At 49.0% G+C, this 18,973-nt stretch overlaps 8 protein-coding genes across 8 annotated transcripts; 3 read left to right on the top strand and 5 right to left on the bottom strand.

Annotated features, from left to right (window-relative positions):
* Window positions 1-257: 257 nt before the first annotated feature.
* Window positions 258-3,051, bottom strand: N7516_001972 (metal cation transporter MSC2; the record flags this gene model as incomplete). Its single annotated transcript, XM_057214692.1, has 5 exons — window positions 258-1,116; window positions 1,166-1,384; window positions 1,442-1,692; window positions 1,859-2,591; window positions 2,642-3,051. The coding sequence occupies 5 exons, from the start codon at window positions 3,049-3,051 to the stop codon at window positions 258-260; spliced, it is 2,472 nt and encodes an 823-aa protein (XP_057076575.1).
* A 452-nt stretch (window positions 3,052-3,503) lies between these two features.
* On the top strand, window positions 3,504-5,027 carry N7516_001971 (chitobiosyldiphosphodolichol beta-1,4 mannosyltransferase; the record flags this gene model as incomplete). The annotated part of the gene is made up of 3 exons (XM_057214691.1): window positions 3,504-3,750; window positions 3,814-4,010; window positions 4,083-5,027. The coding sequence occupies 3 exons, from the start codon at window positions 3,504-3,506 to the stop codon at window positions 5,025-5,027; spliced, it is 1,389 nt and encodes a 462-aa protein (XP_057076574.1).
* Window positions 5,028-5,166: 139 nt separating this feature from the next.
* On the bottom strand, window positions 5,167-7,547 carry N7516_001970 (uncharacterized protein; the record flags this gene model as incomplete). Its single annotated transcript, XM_057214690.1, has 5 exons — window positions 5,167-5,363; window positions 5,422-6,168; window positions 6,221-6,410; window positions 6,472-7,389; window positions 7,440-7,547. 5 exons carry the CDS (start codon window positions 7,545-7,547, stop codon window positions 5,167-5,169), a joined length of 2,160 nt encoding a protein of 719 aa, XP_057076573.1.
* A 552-nt stretch (window positions 7,548-8,099) lies between these two features.
* On the bottom strand, window positions 8,100-9,496 carry N7516_001969 (thiolase family protein; the record flags this gene model as incomplete). Its single annotated transcript, XM_057214689.1, has 3 exons — window positions 8,100-8,300; window positions 8,348-9,292; window positions 9,350-9,496. 3 exons carry the CDS (start codon window positions 9,494-9,496, stop codon window positions 8,100-8,102), a joined length of 1,293 nt encoding a protein of 430 aa, XP_057076572.1.
* Window positions 9,497-9,996: 500 nt separating this feature from the next.
* On the top strand, window positions 9,997-10,757 carry ubc2 (E2 ubiquitin-conjugating protein RAD6; the record flags this gene model as incomplete). Its single annotated transcript, XM_057214688.1, has 4 exons — window positions 9,997-10,038; window positions 10,218-10,282; window positions 10,342-10,566; window positions 10,631-10,757. 4 exons carry the CDS (start codon window positions 9,997-9,999, stop codon window positions 10,755-10,757), a joined length of 459 nt encoding a protein of 152 aa, XP_057076571.1.
* A 786-nt stretch (window positions 10,758-11,543) lies between these two features.
* N7516_001967 (putative kinesin family protein (KinA)) lies at window positions 11,544-14,561 on the top strand (the record flags this gene model as incomplete). Its single annotated transcript, XM_057214687.1, has 5 exons — window positions 11,544-11,548; window positions 11,604-11,629; window positions 11,698-11,792; window positions 11,847-14,272; window positions 14,333-14,561. The coding sequence occupies 5 exons, from the start codon at window positions 11,544-11,546 to the stop codon at window positions 14,559-14,561; spliced, it is 2,781 nt and encodes a 926-aa protein (XP_057076570.1).
* Window positions 14,562-15,342: 781 nt separating this feature from the next.
* Window positions 15,343-16,238, bottom strand: N7516_001966 (EF-hand domain-containing protein; the record flags this gene model as incomplete). The annotated part of the gene is made up of 4 exons (XM_057214686.1): window positions 15,343-15,522; window positions 15,593-15,888; window positions 15,961-16,046; window positions 16,228-16,238. The coding sequence occupies 4 exons, from the start codon at window positions 16,236-16,238 to the stop codon at window positions 15,343-15,345; spliced, it is 573 nt and encodes a 190-aa protein (XP_057076569.1).
* A 572-nt stretch (window positions 16,239-16,810) lies between these two features.
* On the bottom strand, window positions 16,811-18,923 carry N7516_001965 (transmembrane 9 family protein; the record flags this gene model as incomplete). The annotated part of the gene is made up of 4 exons (XM_057214685.1): window positions 16,811-16,878; window positions 16,933-17,368; window positions 17,427-17,764; window positions 17,822-18,923. The coding sequence occupies 4 exons, from the start codon at window positions 18,921-18,923 to the stop codon at window positions 16,811-16,813; spliced, it is 1,944 nt and encodes a 647-aa protein (XP_057076568.1).
* Between the last annotated feature and the right edge of the window lie 50 nt (window positions 18,924-18,973).

Below are 18,973 nucleotides of genomic sequence, written 5' to 3'. Positions count from 1 at the left end.
CCCTTGAAGGATTGCAAGATAGATTTCGCCTACATGTGATGCGAGAAAGAACTGGATTTCGTAACTGAATCATTGAAGTATGTCTTCCACTTCCTATGAGCGCCGTGGAGAAATCTATGTGCTGTTGATTGGTGTAATTCTTCGGCGAACCGATCCAATCCTATCTGTACAAGAGAGATATAGACATCGGCCGGGACAAAAGCGATATTAAACGCACCGTAAATCCTGGGTCCCTTTTCAAAGTGGTTGATCACCAATCAAAAGCCCTTGCTTCCACCAGTACACCAGCAGCGTGCATCCCCGTCACGCTCAACTTGGACGAGAGTATCCATGTTTTTCTCTCGGAGGAAGTCGACGGTCCGTTGACGTACATCTTCCAAATCCGCGCCCCGAGAAGCGACGACGTGCATCACCCCAAAGATGTTCTGGGGTTTTTTCTCATGCGTATGATCGTGATCGTGATTGTGGCTATGGTCATGGTCATGGGTGTGATCGTGGCCGTGGTGCTGCTCATGATCATGATCATGACCATGATGGTGTTGGCTATGGCTATGATCATGGTGATGCTCACAACCCCCATGGCTGGAATGGTCATGGGAATGGCTATGCCCGGAGGACACCGCTCCTGTATCATCAAGCCAGAATTTTGGCACCGTGTAACTAACCACGCCTCTCAAAGTGCTGACTCCCGCTAGTGTTTCACGAAGATTGTATTCGGTGTCGGCTGGCAAAGTGAGTAGCAATGTCTTGGCCGTACTGCTAACTAAAGGAACGGCCGAGGCGAAAATCAATATGGCGATGAAGCATGATGCCAATGGGTCGTAACCAGCCCAACCGGAGTAATGCACGAGAATGGTTGAAATGACGACTGCCACTGAACCAAGCGTATCGGCAAGAATGTGCAAGAAGATGCCGTGCATGTTCTCATTGCCATGAGAATGATCGTGACCATGATCATGGCCGTGATGAGCATGACCGTGCTCGAAGCTGAAGATTCCGACCAAGTTGACTGCGAGGCCAGCAATGCTGACGATCAATAGCTCACCTAGACGGTGCATCTCACTCCCCGATGAGAGCCGTTCCACCGCTTCGTAAATGATCTCCACGCTGATAATCCTACACGCTGTTAGAATTTGCCCTTACGCACCGCTTTGACAACACTCACATGAGAAAAATCCCGTTGGCAAATCCTGACAAAGTGTCAACTTTGCCATAGCCGTAGGGGAATCGGGCGTTTGGGGGCCACTTGCTCATGACTGCAGCACATAGACCAACCACAAGCGCAAGACAATCGAAGAACATGTGAATACTGTCGCTAAGCAGTCCCAGTGATCCAGTCAGGAATCCATATGACAATTGAACAAGCATAAAAGTGAAATTTAGGCTGCAAAAAAATTAGCAGTAGTTCAAGAATGATAGCTTTTTATGTTTCATAACTCACCACATAAAGTAGAAAATGCTACGAGAATCCTTCTCCTTGAGAATGCTGTGTAGCAACGGATATGGTTCGCTTTTATGGAGAAGCCACTTTGATACTCGGGAGGATTCCGAGGTAGCGTGCGAATGTGAATGGCTGTGCGTGTGGTTATGCGCATGCGTATCCAGATGCAAATGGCTGTCATCCCTTCGAGAGGCGAAGAAAGAGGCCGTAGCCAAAATAGCCCGTGTGGCATAAGACATGAGCAAGTCATCCTGGGCATGTGGGGAACAAAGAAAAGCTGCAGCTCCGGCGCAAATGGCAAGCCCGGTCTTTTTGGAAGAGCGGAGGCTGGGGGGGCAGGGAAATCATGAGAGAAATGGCAAAAATACCCGTAGGAATAAGGAGATATATTAGCTCCGAAACGCTGAAGACAAATACTCGGTTGAAAAGTATGGTCAGAAGTGCAAGGGAGGACCCGGCTATAACGGCTAGTGGTGCATCGGTTGTGACCATAGCGGATAAGTGGCTCCGGTGTGAAGCCTTGCTCTGTACAGCAACGAGACCTGGTTCCGGAATAGGTCCATTGCGACGGAGGGATGGGAATGGGGGAGGAGCACCAAACACAGATCCTAATAGGGCAGCATATCCGATGATTGGGGATACATCCCAAGGATGGTTCAGCCCAAGGAAACTCGATATAATGACAACCACTAGCAGGGCAATGGACAGGATTTTTCGACTGTATTTCTCTTGGGTGTGTGAGGTCCCATTGATGATGGCTGGGAACCCTGATGCTGTCGCAAGGAGCAGTGAAAATGCAACCAAAAAGCCCCCGAGCTTGAGTGCTGCAAATATTGGCAGTGCCACTGAGACAATTTGTGAAAGTGAAGCCTGAGCACTCTTCACATTTAGTTTGGGCAAATTCACCGATGATGGCGTGGACGAGTCAGCCTTTTGGTAGTTGGTCCGTAGTATTTGACCACAGCCGAAGAGGATGAGCGTGATGGCTGTTAAAATGCAGGTCTTTTGACCAACTTGTCCGATAGGAATACTCGCTGTCGTACCGGGTATACCTTCGCCGGAGAGCTTTTGCTTTTGGGTGAATTGTCTCTGGTACCAAGAAAGCGCCACCCACGGCAGCACGATGAGTGCACTGGTCAAAATCTCGTAGCTGTGATTGTGGTCAGCCTTTACTCGTCAATCACACTTTAGCCCACGTACGTCTTCTCTGAACTATAGTTCGCTTTTATAGTAGTATCCGTGGATAACATTCCATAAACGCCATTGGAGTCTTTCAAATGGTGGTCATCTAGCACATCATGGTGAAGAGATGACACACTATGGTTATGATTGTGGTGTGCATTGGAGTGCGAGTGCGAGTGCGAGTGCCCATGGTGACCTTGGCTCGATGGTTGATGTGTATGTCCATATGAATAACTCGAGTTCACAGCATTGATTGGTTCCGGGAGTTCAGGAAAGCTGGCATTGGCTGGCTGTGAAAGGGGAGGCGGAGGTTGTGCCCAGCGGTTGGATCGAGAGTGGCCACGGCTGCGACTGTGACCATGATTATGATTGAGTTCATTGGAGGGTGGTGTGAGATCCACGCTCAGCAACGGTGCCCCCGTCGACATGGTCTTCAGATGCTGACGACAGCCCAGCTGGAAAGACCAGCAAACAGGATAGGAGATGGGGCACTTGCCAAGATATCGAGGGTGGAGCGGGCGATAGCTCAGATTAGCGGGCAGGTTGTCGGCAGACACAGCATTGCGGAATAACCCTGGAGGGTAATAAAGCAAAGTAATGAAAGTATGCGCCAGTACTCCGTACAGGCTCAAGCAGATTGCCACTTGTCTCCGGGGAAAGCCCCGTCTTCCCCAAGGTTCTCATAAGGGGAATCACGTGAAGCCTTATCAGATTACGTATCAAAGATTCTGACACTGGCGGACCTCAAAACATTCCCACTGTTGATGATATTCCTTTCACTTCGAACTACTAAAACTGTTCTTTAATTCTCTATCGGCTATTGATGAGACTGAAAGCTGATAAATACCATGCGCGGCATAATTGAAGTGCCATTGTCATCATGATCGAGACTCTTATCAGCATAGTGTTCTGCTTGTCTAGCGTCCTCACTGTGTTGATCTTGTTACTCCCTTCGCAATATCAGCCAGAGCAAGTAGGATCTCCCCCAAGATCCCATGACACAAAAAGGGCCAAGACATGTGTTCAAATCCTTGTGCTTGGCGACATTGGCCGAAGCCCGCGTATGCAGTATCATGCGTTGAGCATTGCGAAACATGGCGGGGAGGTGGTAATTATTGGGTATAATGGTTAGTGTAAATCTCTTGACACAGAGTGTAAGATATGATCGCTAACTACAATTTATGAAACAGAATCCGATCCTCATCCTGATATCGTATCTAACCCCAACATCTCAATTGTTCCCCTTCATCCGCATCCCGCCCTCCTACAGACCAGTAACAAGCTGCTATTTACCATTTACGGGCCCCTGAAGGTGTTATTCCAGATCGCCTGTATCTGGAAGTGTCTCGCATATACTACAAAACCGTCCCGGTGGCTTTTGGTTCAGGTACGTTTGTGGAAAGGAGGCTCCTCAATACCCTATTTGAAGTGCTGACTCGCTCTTGCGACACAAAAAAAGAATCCGCCTTCTATTCCTACACTGGCTGTAGCCTCTCTTGTTTGTTTCTTGCGGCAAACAAGGCTGATCATTGATTGGCATAATTTTGGGTATTCGATACTCGCGTTGAAACTCGGCCAAACCCACCCGTTGGTGAAGATGTCGACATGGTACGAGAAGGTATTTTGCAAATCTGCATCGGCTCATTTCTGTGTGACCAATGCTATGGCATCCGTTCTCAAGAAGGATTTCAACCTTCGAACCCCTGTCCTGCCACTGCACGATCGCCCTGCCAGTCACTTCCATCCTATCCTCGATGCCAATACACGGACGGACTTCCTCACAACTCTACCAGAAACCAAAGGATTTCATTCCTCTTTGAAAGCAGGGTCTGTCCGAGTTCTGGTCAGTTCAACGTCATGGACTGCGGATGAGGATTTCTCGGTTCTTATCGATGCCCTTCTCCGGTACTCTAAACTGGCTACCACAGTGCAGCCTCACCTCCCTGAGGTGCTGGCCATAATAACAGGGAAGGGACCGCAAAAAGAAATGTATTTGAAAAAGATTGCTGCTCTTGAAAAGTCCAGCAAGCTGCAGAAAGTCACAATTCGGACTGCGTGGCTGAGTGTACCAGAATATGCCCAGTTATTGGCATCCGCATCTCTAGGGGTCAGTCTGCATACTAGCAGCAGTGGGGTAGACCTCCCCATGAAGGTTGTAGATATGTTCGGGGCTGGTCTTCCTGTCGTGGGATGGGATCGTTTCGAAGCATGGCCCGAGTTGGTCACTGAGGGCGTCAATGGGTTGGGCTTTGGAAGTTCGGAGGAGTTGGCTGAGCACTTGGTCGACCTATTTGGCGAGAACGACAAATTAGAGAGTCTTCGTCTAGGCGCCCAAAAAGAAAGCTCTCGGAGATGGGACGATGAATGGAATCCTATTGCGGGGTCCCTTATTGGGCTGACATAGATAGCTCTCTGTAATAACATGAATATGACGATGTGTTGGAATCATTACGTGGCATTGTCATATTACATTTTTGGGCAAATATCTCCTTTTTGCAGCCGCTAGCCATCAAGGAGTCATTGCAAATCCTATTCGAGGACATCTAGTAACTGGCCTGGAATTTGGCTGCGCAGTCCAAGCAGATATCAAACGTCTCAAAAAGAGCATCGAATGTTCGACCTTGCTTCCCCCCACGCATGCACGCCACGTGTTCTTCATCCAGGGCTTCTTTGCGACAGACAGAACAATACTTAGATATCCCAGGTTCTTGAATTGCAAGGAAGGACAATCCACATCGATCTATATTCATGAAAAAGGTCAGTATGTTACTAACAAAATTCAAGCTTAGGCGGCTTACCCCAAACATGGCCATTGGCACACTGAGCCAACTGGGCCGAGGGCCACCCAATTCCCGCATCACAAACTTCGCACTTCTCGTAGATATAACCGCCTGGGCCAGTAACTTGATCTATAGTCCTCGCAGATACCGGGGTGGGATTGCTGTTGCATTTGGAAATCTCATCGCTCAGGTCCGCGCCTGTTACTACTGCTAGACGCTCTAGAGACCGCCGAGCGTGAAGCCGAAGCGACTTGTCCTTTGTATCCACGATGGCACGACAGGCCACGGCATAAATCAGACGTTGGCTCTCCGGGTCAGGTTCAATATTGCCGTCGTCACCAGGTAGCACGAAACGTATTACTTCTCCTGTCCGGTTGTGGTTGGAAGTTTGACCACCGGGGTGGTGCGCCGCAAATAGGGTTTGAGCGTCTGTCGTACGTTCTCCCTCTTCCGAAAAGACAATCATAGACCTGTCGTCAGAGGTGATGCGATACTCGATCATGTCCGTGGGATGTGAAGTGAAGATAGTCGCAGTGATGTTGCGATAGGCTGCGAGTCCCCAGATCCTTGAGACTGACATTCCTCCTAAATCATACTCCAAGTCATAATCATCTTGGAACTCTTCAATCATGCGTTTCCATTTTGGCTGTTGCAGAGCACTATCACTTTGGAGTTGATGAAATTCTGCAACTAAGCCAATTCCACCGAGTGTGCCTAGGTGGAGCTTGCATGTTTGGCTTTGTTCATTCATTGAAGTGAGCATTGCTATTGCGGGTCAGCAGTGCTGAAAGGGCCTTGTAGATTTTGCGTGACATACCAGAGATCGGCTCCAGGTGCCTTACTTGGTGTCCCTTGTTATCCTCGGTTTCTGGCTCATAGATCGGGTAATGACGGTATTCGAAGGCGTTAGAATTGGTAACGCTACCCATGTACGTAGCGTACGGCATGGTTATGGCGATGAAACCCGCCATGGCGCCCACTACCAGACCAATTGTTGTGGATGATCTCTGTTAGGGGTTTATTAGCGGAACTGCCCATTTCAGCACGGATACGAGAGATCAAGCATACGGTATGGAGCCATCTAAGCGGGCCAGCGATGTTGTAATATGCCAACTTCTGATCGAACTGGTCCAAAGGATGCTCTATCAAATCTGTGACTAGCATGTACTGTTGTGAGGTCTCCCCGAGCGAGCTATCGAGGGTGACTTCGAGTTTCATTAACCGAAGCTGCGTTCCGCATACTGCAGCTATCATGGCGACTGCGCAGCCAAAGTTTCCTGGGCTCGTCGCGGCTGAAACCTGCCACGGACCACAGGAAAGTGCAGTAGTACGTTGTCTCTCTTTTATTGCCTTCTCAAAGAGTGATCCGGAGCACAACGAGTTGTTCTTTGTTTCCAGGGGATTTAAAGGGTGAATTGACAGCATCTGAAGATCATAGGGCTTGGAAGGGCTATTCGTTGGGTCTGATCTGCGGACCTGCACTAGCATGACTTCATTGAGATCGTTCACCACTGTTAAAAGTGGAATTCCCCAGCGACTTTCGTGCGAATGTAGAAAGGAAGAGCCGGGGGTAGGCGTTGAAGGTTTCAAAGTTTCACACCAGGTAAAAGATCGAATGTTAACCTTCCGAAAGCCATGGCTATTTGGGTCCTGTGATGGTTGCAGCTGTGACCAAAATACATGATTGATGACGGCAACCCTAGTCCATTGCCTCTTAAGGCCAATCGGCTCCCAGAGGGACAGCACCAAATTCGACGTCAGCACGGCTAGGACGCTACGTCGATATTTGCCTAGTCCTGCTGGTGACCAAGCCAGACCAACGACATTGCTTTCTGAAAGGTCTGCGGCGACGGAAAAATCATCTCGATTTCCCGGAAGGTAACTCGGCCATTCAGGGTTGGTAAACAAGTTGGCTTTAACACGAGCCATGAGCCAATCTTGGGTTGAGTTGGGGGCAGAATCCTCATCCCTGGCATTTTTTGGTGTCTGTCAAAATGTTAGATATATCCAAACTCATCGGATAACTGGATACACACCAGGATTTGGAAGTATTCACCGGCAGCGATAGCAAGCTCGCCGTCCGGGGACCAAGAAATGGCGTCATGACAGGATGGAGATAATGATAGAGCCACAGGGTTCAACATGGTGTCAGACATCAGATCTTTGCTACACCAGCATTCTTAGTAAATAAAGGGTTTGCGAGGCAGGATATGAAGATATATGAAGAAGAGAAGCCAGAGATCTGCTTTTGTTTGGGTCGCATTCTGCTGGTTTGATTCCTGAAAAATCAGGTGTCAACAATGAAGACCATAGAAATACTCCAAGGATCACTTCAAAGTTGGGCGATTAGCAACAATAAGATATTGAATATGACACAAACAGGGTAAGAAAAATGGATTAGGGGCTTTACGGAGATATCTAATAGATCTAGGACAGGAAGATGAAAAAAAAAGAGATCGAGAGAGTCATGCATAGCATATATCCATACATCCAGGTAAGAAAAGCCCGGAAAAGAACAGGCGAACAGTTTATACATGAAAGGGCCTGGAAAGCACCAGATGAATAGATAGTATTTTGGCCAATCTGTTAATCTAAATCGCAGGAAAGCTACACTTCCCCGCTATGCAGGTGGATTGTTCATTTGAGTGTATCAGTCATAACTTGCCAGCGGAGACACTGGAAAGTTTTCGGTGAAATCAATCCACCCGATCCAGTCTCTGTACAACCATCGCAGTCGCAGCACCGCCGCCGTTGCAGATCGCAGCTACTCCATACTCACCGGGCTGCAATTGGTGGAGCAAGGTGACGAGTATACGCGAGCCTGAGCTGCCCAGGGCGTGGCCGAGAGAGATGGCGCCTCCAAGCATGTTAACTTTGGCGTTTTGCAAACCGAGAATCTATATGAGTTAGATTTGATTTCGAGCTAGACAAACACGGCACTGACCTTTTCATTGGCTTTGATGACAGCCGCAAAAGCCTCGTTGAATTCCCATACCGCCACTTGGTCCTTGGTGATACCGGCACGCTCCAGCGCGATCGGAACTGCCTTGGCAGGGGCCACTGGGAAGTCCACAGGGTCGATTGCGGCATCCGCCGTAGAAACGATACGGGCCAAGACACGGCTGCCAACGCCATATTCACGAGCAATATCCTTGCTACCCAAAATCAGAGCAGATCCTCCGTCATTCATGGTAGATGCGTTGCCGGCGGTTACTGTACCAGTTCCATCACGTAGGAAGGCGGGCTTTAGGCTCTTCAACTTATCGGCACGCAGGTTTTCGAAGCCCTCGTCCCGCTCGATAACGATATCTCCTTTCTTACCTTTTACAGTAACCGCGGCAATTTCATCGGCGAACTTGCTCTCCTTCCACGCCTGTTGGGCCCGCTCGTATGACTGGATAGCATATAAATCCTGGTCCTCCCGTGAGATGTCATAATTCTTCGCAGTCTGTTCTGCGCAGATACCCATGTGAAACTTGTTGTAAACGTCCCATAGACCATCCTTGATGAGGCCATCCTCTAGCTTGATCTCACCAAAGGGGGGCAATTGGCTGGCACGTGCCATATAATAGGGGACGCGAGTCATGTTCTCCATACCACCAGCCACCTGTGCCTCTGCCAAGCCCAGTTGAATATTTTGTGCGGCAAGTGCCACAGCCTTCAAGCCAGAAGCGCAGACCTTGTTGATTGTTGTAGCTTCGACGGTAGAAGGGAGACCGGCAAAAATAGACGCTTGACGGGCAGGCGCCTGGCCCACTGAGCCCTGCAAAACATTTCCCATATACACATCTGTAATCTTTTCAACAGGTACCTTGGATTTATCTAGGGCGGATTTAATTGCGACAGCGCCAAGCTCAGGTGCTGAGACGGAAGCAAAAGAACCATTGAACTGGGAAACCCGAAGTTAGTGAACCGCTCCTAGGAACATTTTTTCAAATTTACATACCTTTGCTGTTGGTGTTCGAGACGCACTCAAAATGTAAGCTTCCTGAACCTCCTTACATGTCGGGCGTGCGGAGCTGAACTGTCGCTGGGTGCGGAATGCGGGGAAGGCCCGCTTGGGGAGACGAGCAGACACGCCTAGAGAAATCATGATGTGTTCAATATGGTGTGTGTGAATCAATGACAATTTGACAGTACTGAAGGATGGAAGGGTTATGAGAGGAGAGAATCAAGAACTAAGAGATGAGGAATGCTCTTCTTGCATGTGCATGCCGGAATTCAACCGCCCGTACAACCGCCTATAACCGCCACTCCGCTTGAACCGAGGTTCCCAAGGCGGTCACTGTGGCCCGGCGCTATCCATGGATGACATAATACTTGCTGAGTCAACCTTACAAGGACCCGCTCTCTTAATTTAAGTCTAACCTATTTTGGTTAGTTTCTCCATTGAGATATTTCCCCCGGCCTTCCCCTCCATCGCTTCGCTGCATATCGCCTACCGTATCAGTGACCTTTTGGGCTCCCTCCCCTCACCCTCTCCTTTCTTTTCCTTCTACCCTGACTTTCTCTTCAAAGTCTTGATCTTGGCTACACATAAACAGCTTCAACAACCGATTTAAATCACTTTTCGCCTATCTCGATTGTTCTATCATGTCTACATCTGCCCGCCGTCGTCTCATGCGGGACTTCAAGGTACGCGTCAATACCACCACCCTGCTTTGGGGTTATTTGAACGTTTCCACTGTATCCATGAATTGGCTCATCTGGAACTCGTTCTGTGTTTTTCGTGTGCCCCACATTTACTTCTTAGATTCTTTCCCGGTGTTCTATGTCCAAGATGATTCGCCCCCGCTAACATTCCATACTCGCAGCGCATGCAAACCGATCCTCCAGCCGGCGTCTCTGCATCTCCAGTTGCTGATAATGTCATGACATGGTATGATTTTTCTGCACTATGCTATCAGGCTCTTCACAATGATTCTGATGAAATGTCAGGAATGCCGTCATCATTGGCCCCGCCGATACTCCGTTCGAAGATGGTACTTTCCGCCTGGTCATGAACTTCGAAGAACAATACCCCAACAAGCCCCCGGGTGTGAAATTCATAAGCCAGATGTTCCATCCCAATGTGTATGGGACCGGCGAGCTCTGTCTCGATATTTTGCAGAACCGCTGGAGTCCGACATATGATGTGGCAGCTATTCTTACCAGCATTCAAAGGTAGGGTGGGCTTGGTTATGAAAGATCACCACACATATACTAATATGCGGTTTGTTACTTATAGTCTTTTGAATGACCCTAACACTTCATCTCCGGCCAACGTCGAGGCCTCGAACCTCTACAAAGACAACCGCAAAGAGTACACCAAGCGAGTGCGAGAGACAGTCGAGAAAAGCTGGGAGGACAACTGAGCCAACAAATTCGCTCAGCCGAGTTTGATGGGCTGATATTCTTATGAATGAGCACAACCGCTTGACCGTTTGATCTGCACAGCATGGGGTTTCTGGCGCTTGGTATCTTATTCTTTCAGGTCGTTTATTCTTTCTCTGCTCTATTTTACCGTCGTTTTCTTTCCATTTCATATGATATCTCTTTTTTGATATCTCTAGTTCATGATTCTTCATCCTTTACCAAGTCATCCCAGGCGAGCTTTACAAGATTAGTCTCATAGTTTTTTTGATGCATTAGCCTGCTTTTCCTGCAAACTTTGTGCTTTGATCTTGCATTGTAGAGAATATAACTGGACATGCAAGTAAATTAGATGTTCGATTACCTATATATGCACATACCTAGGTATCTGCTTCCTTCAATGGTTGTAATTAAGCTTATCTGCAGGATGGTTGCATATCCGAGTCCGGGGGCGGTAAGCCCAAACGGGGTGACTGTCAACAGTTCAAATCCCACTCTTTCGCGTTACCCCCTCCCCTACAAAGTCCCCTTGTAGGTCTTCTTGGTTTGGCCGTCCTTTCTTTGCGGCCTGACTGTTGGTTTATTTTTTCCCCTTCATTTCCTGAACGTTTTGGTCCACGGTGCACGTGGACCCCCTGACCCTCAACCCCCTCCTCCGAGCCACTACACCGCAACAGACGAGTTCTAATTTGAAACGCTTCTGACGAATCCCGAGGTCCACCTACCCCCTGCTCGGGGTATATCTTTTAGCTTGCGCGTGTCATAGCTAATACTCACACTCTAAAAACATGGCGTGAGTATATGCTCGGTGCTATCGTGTGTTGGCCATCGCTAATATGGTTCCACAGGTCCGCGGGGTCGAACACCATCAAGGGTATGCACAGACTGGCATAATAAACCAAGGCGCATTTTATTGAGTTGAGACTGAGTGTACATCTATAGTGGTTGCTAGGTTCCGTCCGCAAAACAAGGTCGAATTGTCCTCTGGGGGTAAGCCCATCGTCGAATTCGAGAATGAAGAGTCATGTAGCATCAACGTGAGTCCGATCTGAAGTCAGAAACCACGAGGGCTATACTGACCAATATTTTAGTCCCGAGAGGGCACAGGGGCCTTCACGTTTGATCGGGTGTTCCCTATGGACACCGCGCAAAACGATATCTTCGACTTCTCTATCCGACCGACTGTGGACGATATTCTAAATGGATATAACGGCACAGTTTTTGCCTACGGTCAGACTGGTGCCGGAAAATCATATACGATGATGGGTTCCGACATCGATGATGACATGGGGAAAGGTATCATTCCACGCATGATCGAGCAAATCTTCGCCAGTATCTTGACTAGCCCGAGCAACATCGAGTATACCGTACGGGTCAGCTACATGGAAATCTACATGGAGCGGATCCGTGATTTACTCGTGCCCCAAAACGACAACTTACCGGTCCACGAAGAGAAAGCTCGCGGAGTCTACGTTAAGGGATTGCTGGAGGTCTACGTTTCCAGCGTGCAGGAGGTCTACGAAGTTATGCGCCGGGGAGGAGCGGCACGCGCCGTCGCTGCAACCAACATGAACCAAGAATCGTCTCGCTCCCACTCCATCTTCGTTATCACCGTCACCCAGAAAAATGTTGAGACTGGGTCCGCCAAGAGTGGACAATTGTTTTTGGTTGATTTGGCCGGTAGTGAAAAGGTCGGGAAGACCGGCGCAAGTGGCCAGACTCTGGAGGAAGCCAAGAAGATCAACAAGAGTTTGAGTGCGCTGGGAATGGTCATCAACGCATTGACTGATGGCAAATCGACACACATTCCCTATCGTGATTCCAAACTCACTCGAATTCTCCAAGAGTCCCTCGGTGGTAACTCTCGAACGACCTTGATTATCAACTGTTCGCCCAGCAGCTACAACGATGCGGAAACAATCTCAACCTTGCGTTTCGGTGTGCGCGCCAAGGCCATCAAGAACAAGGCCAAGGTCAATGCAGAGCTGAGCTCATCTGAGATGAAGCAACTGCTACGCAAGGCGCAAAGTCAAATGACGAATTTCGAAAGCTACATCTCAGCGCTTGAGGGCGAAGTCAGCATGTGGCGTAGCGGTGATAGCGTTCCCAGGGACCAATGGACCCCCTCGCGAGGAAACGAAATTGTCAGTGCTGCGAAAACTGAAGCCCGGGCCCCACGACCGGGTACCCCCTCGCGTTTACAGGAGACTGCACGTTCAGAAACCCCACGCCCAGATTCACGGGTTGGAGATCGGTCCAGCACTCCCAGCCTGGTGCTGGAGAAGGACGAGCGTGAGGAATTCTTGCGCCGTGAGAATGAATTCCAAGATCAGCTCTCGGAGAAGGAGTCACACATTGTCAACGTGGAGCGCAGCCTCCGCGAGGCACGCGACGAGCTTAAGTCTATGAAGGAGAATGGCACACGAACAGGCAAGGATAATGAACGCTTGGGAACAGAAGTCAACGAGCTCCGCATGCAACTCGAGAAAGTCTCCTATGAGAGCAAGGAAGCCGCGATCACCATGGATGGCCTCCGGGAGGCCAACTTGGAACTCACAGGCGAGCTAGATGAAGTGAAGCAGCAGCTTCTGGATGTCCGAATGAGGGCAAAGGAGACCACTGCGGCACTTGATGAGAAGGAAAAGAAGAAGACTGAAAAGATGGCGAAGATGATGGCTGGGTTTGACCTCGGTGGCGATGTGTTCTCCGATAACGAACGCAAGTTGCAGGATCTCATCCAGCGCGTCGATGCTCTACACCAAATCAGCTCCGAAGGTGAAGTCATTGCACCAGACGACATTCTTGACCTTCGCACGAATCTTCTTGAGGCACAAGGCTTTATCCGACAGGCTGAGCTGACCGTGAACGACCGAAGTGACTTTGGCGAGCTGCAGGACAGCCGCCGTGCAGACCTGGAAAAGAGGCTAGATGACCTGCAACGAGAGTATGAGAGTCTCCTGACGCGCAACTTGGGCGAGGGCGATGTGGAAGAGATTCGAGGACGACTAGAGCAGGTTTACGCGACAAAGAAGGAGGCTGAGAGTGCGGCGGCGGAGGATCTTCGCTCTGACATTTCGCGCAAGGATGAGGAGTTGACCAAGTTGCGACAATCTCTTGTCGACACCCAGTCCCGAACCTCCACCAATGGTGCTGCAAGCAAGACTTTGCAGCAGCAGATCACCGAGTTCGATGCCATGAAGAAGTCTCTCATGCGTGACCTGCAGAACCGCTGCGAGCGTGTCGTCGAGTTGGAAATCTCCTTGGACGATGCACGAGAGCAGTATAACAACGTGCTTCGATCATCAAATAACCGGGCTCAGCAGAAGAAGATGGCGTTCTTGGAGCGCAACCTGGAGCAACTGACCCATGTACAACGTCAACTCGTTGAACAAAACAGTAGCTTGAAGAAGGAGGTCGCAATCGCTGAGCGGAAGTTGATTGCAAGAAACGAGCGCATTGCCAGCCTGGAATCCCTGCTCCAGGAGAGCCAAGAGAAGCTTACGCAAGCCAACCACCGGTATGCGTTAACTGATTCTGGATTTTGCTTGACGATACTCAATACTAACTACGCTGATAGATTCGAAGCTCAACTCACCGCTGTCAAGGAACGTCTCGAAGCGGCGAAGCAAGGCTCTACTCGCGGCCTACCGAGCATGGATGGGAATGCGAGTTTTAGCTTCGGGGGTTCGCGCATCGCGAAGCCACTACGCGGGGGTGGTGACGGGCCGGGGAATGCGAACGTCGCGGGCGTACAATCGCAAGAAGCGACCGGGAAGCGCAGTAGTTGGTTTTTTGATCGCCGATGATCCTAACCCACTGTCGGAAAGCTGCTCATTCCTTGCACAACTGCTTCTGAGACTTGATGGCAGTCTACCGTGCGCCCCAGATCTCGTGCAATTCGTGCTTCTTTCATTAGCATGTGGTGGTTGATATTGGCTAATATTAACATTGGTCTATATTGATTCCTCTTTACGCTGTCTCACGAGTTTCTTCTTTTTCTTCTTTGATCACCTGGTCAGCAGGCTTTTCTTGTTTCTGATGTGATTTTGATACATATTTTCTTTCCCATGTTTCCTTGCCTTTTTTTTTTTCTTTCTTCCAGTACATTAGATCGCACCCTGCATGCCGGAGGCTGACTCTTGCGTCTTCCAGATACCCTTGTACATCAATTCCAGATAGAATGGAGAAGAGCTAGTAGTGAGTCTGCGGCGGTGTCGACTTTGGGGATTTTTTATTGTGACATATTACTATATATGAGATGATGATCCACCATTCCGGTTATAGTCTTAGCAGAACACAGTCAAAGTCAGATCAAAGTCGCAGTCCAAAGCCAACATTTGAAGCTGATAGACACTGTATACATACACACTTCACTACCAACCTTGGAAGGTTGTACTCTCAAATATACAAAAGACATGGGGGGTAATCGAAAAGAGGAAACACCACACAAACTAGAGAAACAGAGAAACAGAGAAAATAGTGGAAATAATGAGAAAACAGAGAAAACAGAGAATATGCAATGCATCCCCCTCGCCCATTTAAAAGAGAATACCTCACATTGCGCCAGTATTTCGCCCAAGCAACGATCTAAACCAATCCGTCGTAAAGCGACAAGGCACTGACGATGGTTTCATCCCGTTTGCTGCCTTCTTTGAATTCCTCGATGTCGAGACTACCATTCTCATCCTTGTCCATCATCCGGAAGATCTTCCGTACGCGTTTCTCCGGGGTATCTTCGTCCTCGGGAAGTTTCACCATAGATCCAACCTGTATTCCCGTTAGTTATTAGGATAATTAGGATATGGATTTCACACACAACCCCCTGTTGTATACATACCATCTTATAGATCGCCTCGACAATGGCCAGCATTTCGTCATAAGTGATTTTCCCATCGCCATCAATATCGTACAATTGGAATGCCCAATCCAGTTTATCCTCCATCTTGCCCCGTGAAGTCACGGAAAGGGCGCAGATAAACTCTTTGAAATCGATCATCCCACTGTTGTCCGAATCAAAAACGCGAAAGACATAGTTGGCAAAGGAGGACGGGTCACCGAAGGGGAAGAACTGTCGGTAGATTTTCTGGAACTCTTCCTTGGTCAGGGTACCGGACGGGCAATCCTTGAGGAATCCTAATAGACAAGCCCACAATTAGCAAATCGGGTTTGAATTTTGTCTCATATGTGTCCCCCATCTCCGCATACCTTTATACCATTGTTGTAGCTCCTTTTTATCGAAATGTGTTGCCCTTTGCAGCTCATCGAGCTGCGTCGGCGAAAGCTTTGATTGACTGCGGAATAGGGTGTCAGCGAGGGTTCTCTGTATTCAGTTCGCATGATATTCCACATCTCAGACCAAAAGTACGGGGCCTTTGGGTCCTGACTCCTTCCCCGAGATAAATGCGGATTCTGAAACTCGCGGGGTCCGTTCCACCGCTATTTCAAACAATGGGAAAGGATGGTAGAACTTACGACTTGCCCATAGTCAGAAATACCTCGAACAGTATCAAGCGCACCAACTTCAAACCAAATCGGGGAGAGGTGGTCCTGCAATGGGCTCGGAGGTAGTGACGCGGGGTAAAAACAGGCGGGATGTTTGAGTGATGAGTTGTAGGTCTACGCAAGGAGTAGTCCAAGCGATTTAAAGATAAAACAAAATAAATCAAGAGGAAACAGGACAAAACAAGATAAACTAATACAACACAAATTCACGTTTCTAAGAATAGAATAGAGAAGAGGTTGAAGAAGGTGACGAAACGAGAGAGAGAACGGAGGATGTCCAGAACGTCCCGTGGCTCTGGGCCTTGGCACTTTTTCTATCAACTTCAGTCGGCGTGTTGTATAGTTACATAGTCACTTTCATTTCTCCATATAAAAAACATTTGTAATCTATCTGCGACAAAGTCGACTTCTCTCCAAGAAATGAGAGAAGGGGAACAAACAAGAAAAAAAAAAAAAAAAAACTAACACAAAACATACGAGAAACAGGAAAGTATTCTCTCATGAAGACCCCAAGATGCAAGGCTAAATGTTACAAGCACCAATAGGGAGACATTTAATCCACCTTAATTGAGCCATAGATACGGTGGATGAATGCCCAACTGGCGAGAAAACCAATGGAACCTACACAGAAGTTAGTAAAAAAGCACATCCGGAAGACATGGAATGAAAACATACCAGTCAGAACAAACACAACGAAGGCGATCAACGCCGAATAGCCCACATAGAGCACTGCCCCAGTTATTCCACCAAAGCTAACTCGTGTCGCCCAGAAAATGAGTGCATTCACAAACACATATCCTCCGGTCATACCCGCGCCTATAAATGCACGCCAGTGCCATCGGTAGTTCTCTGCACACAGCAAGAAATATACCAGCAAGACGGTAGTAGCCGCAGAGGTAATGATCATCAGGCCGTAACAGAGGAACAGGAAGCCAAACATGTAGTAGATCTTGTTGGTCCAGAGGGAAGTCATAATGAAGTACAGCTCGACGAAAATCGCCCCGAAGGGCAGAATTCCGGTCAGCAGAATCGATGGAATTGTGCGCAAGCTACCAACCATCGGAGGAACCTGTCGGGGGATTTGGTTGGTCTTGGTAGGACCCTCAAGCGGCTATTGGAAAGTGAGGTTAGTTGTTTGAATGTTTGCATATAGTAGGGGATCTTGATACCGATTGCTTGAATCCCAACCAGCTGCCTGCCACACTCAATGGTACACTGATAACAAACCAGATCAAGAGCAGTGCCAACATAGTTCCAAATGGCACGGCACCGCTGGATCCCTTTGCCCAAACAAAGAGATTCAGCGTGAAGAAAGTACCAAATATAATGGCAGGGGTGAACAGAGGTGTCATGATAATGTTGCGCCTCCAAGCATCGCCACCGAATGTTTTATACACTCGTGCCGACACGTAGCCACCGATACCACCGAAAAGGGCGGAAATCAGGAGAATGGCAGTAGCCAGGAATCCACGGTTGGAAGGAGAGAGGAGGCCAAACAGGGCAAATGCTAACAATTAAAGGAATTAGCACCCAAGAGAAGAAGAGCGTGAGTTGGGCTACCTACCAACGGTTACACCGGTCATCATAAACAGCTGGGCACCGTTGCCAACCATGATACTCAGCAGCAGTGGAGATTGGGGGCACCGGAAGACGTCGCCGTGGACCAACTTCCATCCAGAATCCTCCTGGACTCCGTCTTCGATCGCAGCCGAAGTACTATCCAAATCCTCCAGGTTGAACGAATCCAGCCGGTTATAGCGAGCAATATCCTTCTTGAGTGCGCGGACTAGAATCATGCTGACCATACCTACGAGGAAAACCACAAACACAGCCGAGTTGATGAGAGAGAACCAGTGGATCTTGGGGTCATAGACATGCAGATACTTATCCCACCGGGTAGCCCAGGCTGTGGGGGACTCCTTCCAGTACACACTATACGTCCAGGTGACTGTAGTCTCCCCGTCCTCGTTGAGCGTAAGGACATTGCCCGGGGTGCCACATTCAGCGGCCCCTCCTTCTAAATTCCGGGAATCCTTGCGGGACTCGGGCTGGACAAGCACACCAACAACGCGATATTTATCCTTGCCGCCGAAGCCCACCTTATGGTAATCAATCACAATATCGTAGTGATTGTTGAGCAGAGCCTGCCCGTTATCGTCCAGATCACCCAGAGAGAAGCCGGGGTTGTAGAATTTGGTCTTGGTAACACCGTCATAGTTCAACTGCGCGGCTGGGAGCCCGTCCACAATCCAGTTGATGTTGTAGCCCTGAGCTATCCGCCGATTGGTCCATTTTGCGCTCCGATCATCGAATTTGGCCTCTGCACATATCGATTTGCACGTCTCGTTCTTTGCCATGTGAAGCTCGAATGGCGAGGTGCGAATTCGATCACCGAATAGAATGCTCCCCAGAGATTCCCTCACATCTTTAGGACCGTCGGCAGGTCGGCAGAACCCAAATGCTGGATGGTAGTAGTCATATGAGAAGACCGAATGAAGTTGATCATCACGAGACAAGCTGGGGGTGAGGTGGTTGACATAAAGTGGAACTGCTTGTCCTTCGTCGTAGGAGGTTGGTGCAACACCTGGCAGGTAAAAGGCCGAGGTTAAAGAAGGGATAGCTAGTAGAGTTGACGAGAGAAAAAACGCTCGATCGATGAACCGCATGTTGAGTGTCTCTATAGAATTTGGGGGGTCTGGAAATCAACCTCAATTGT

This window comes from Penicillium verrucosum (assembly GCF_028828655.1).
Source record: "Penicillium verrucosum strain IBT 35672 chromosome Unknown utg000001l_segment0_segment0, whole genome shotgun sequence".
NCBI lineage: Eukaryota > Fungi > Ascomycota > Eurotiomycetes > Eurotiales > Aspergillaceae > Penicillium > Penicillium verrucosum.
The sequence above is the reverse complement of the archived record's forward strand: the minus strand, read 5'-3'. Positions and strand labels throughout refer to the sequence as shown.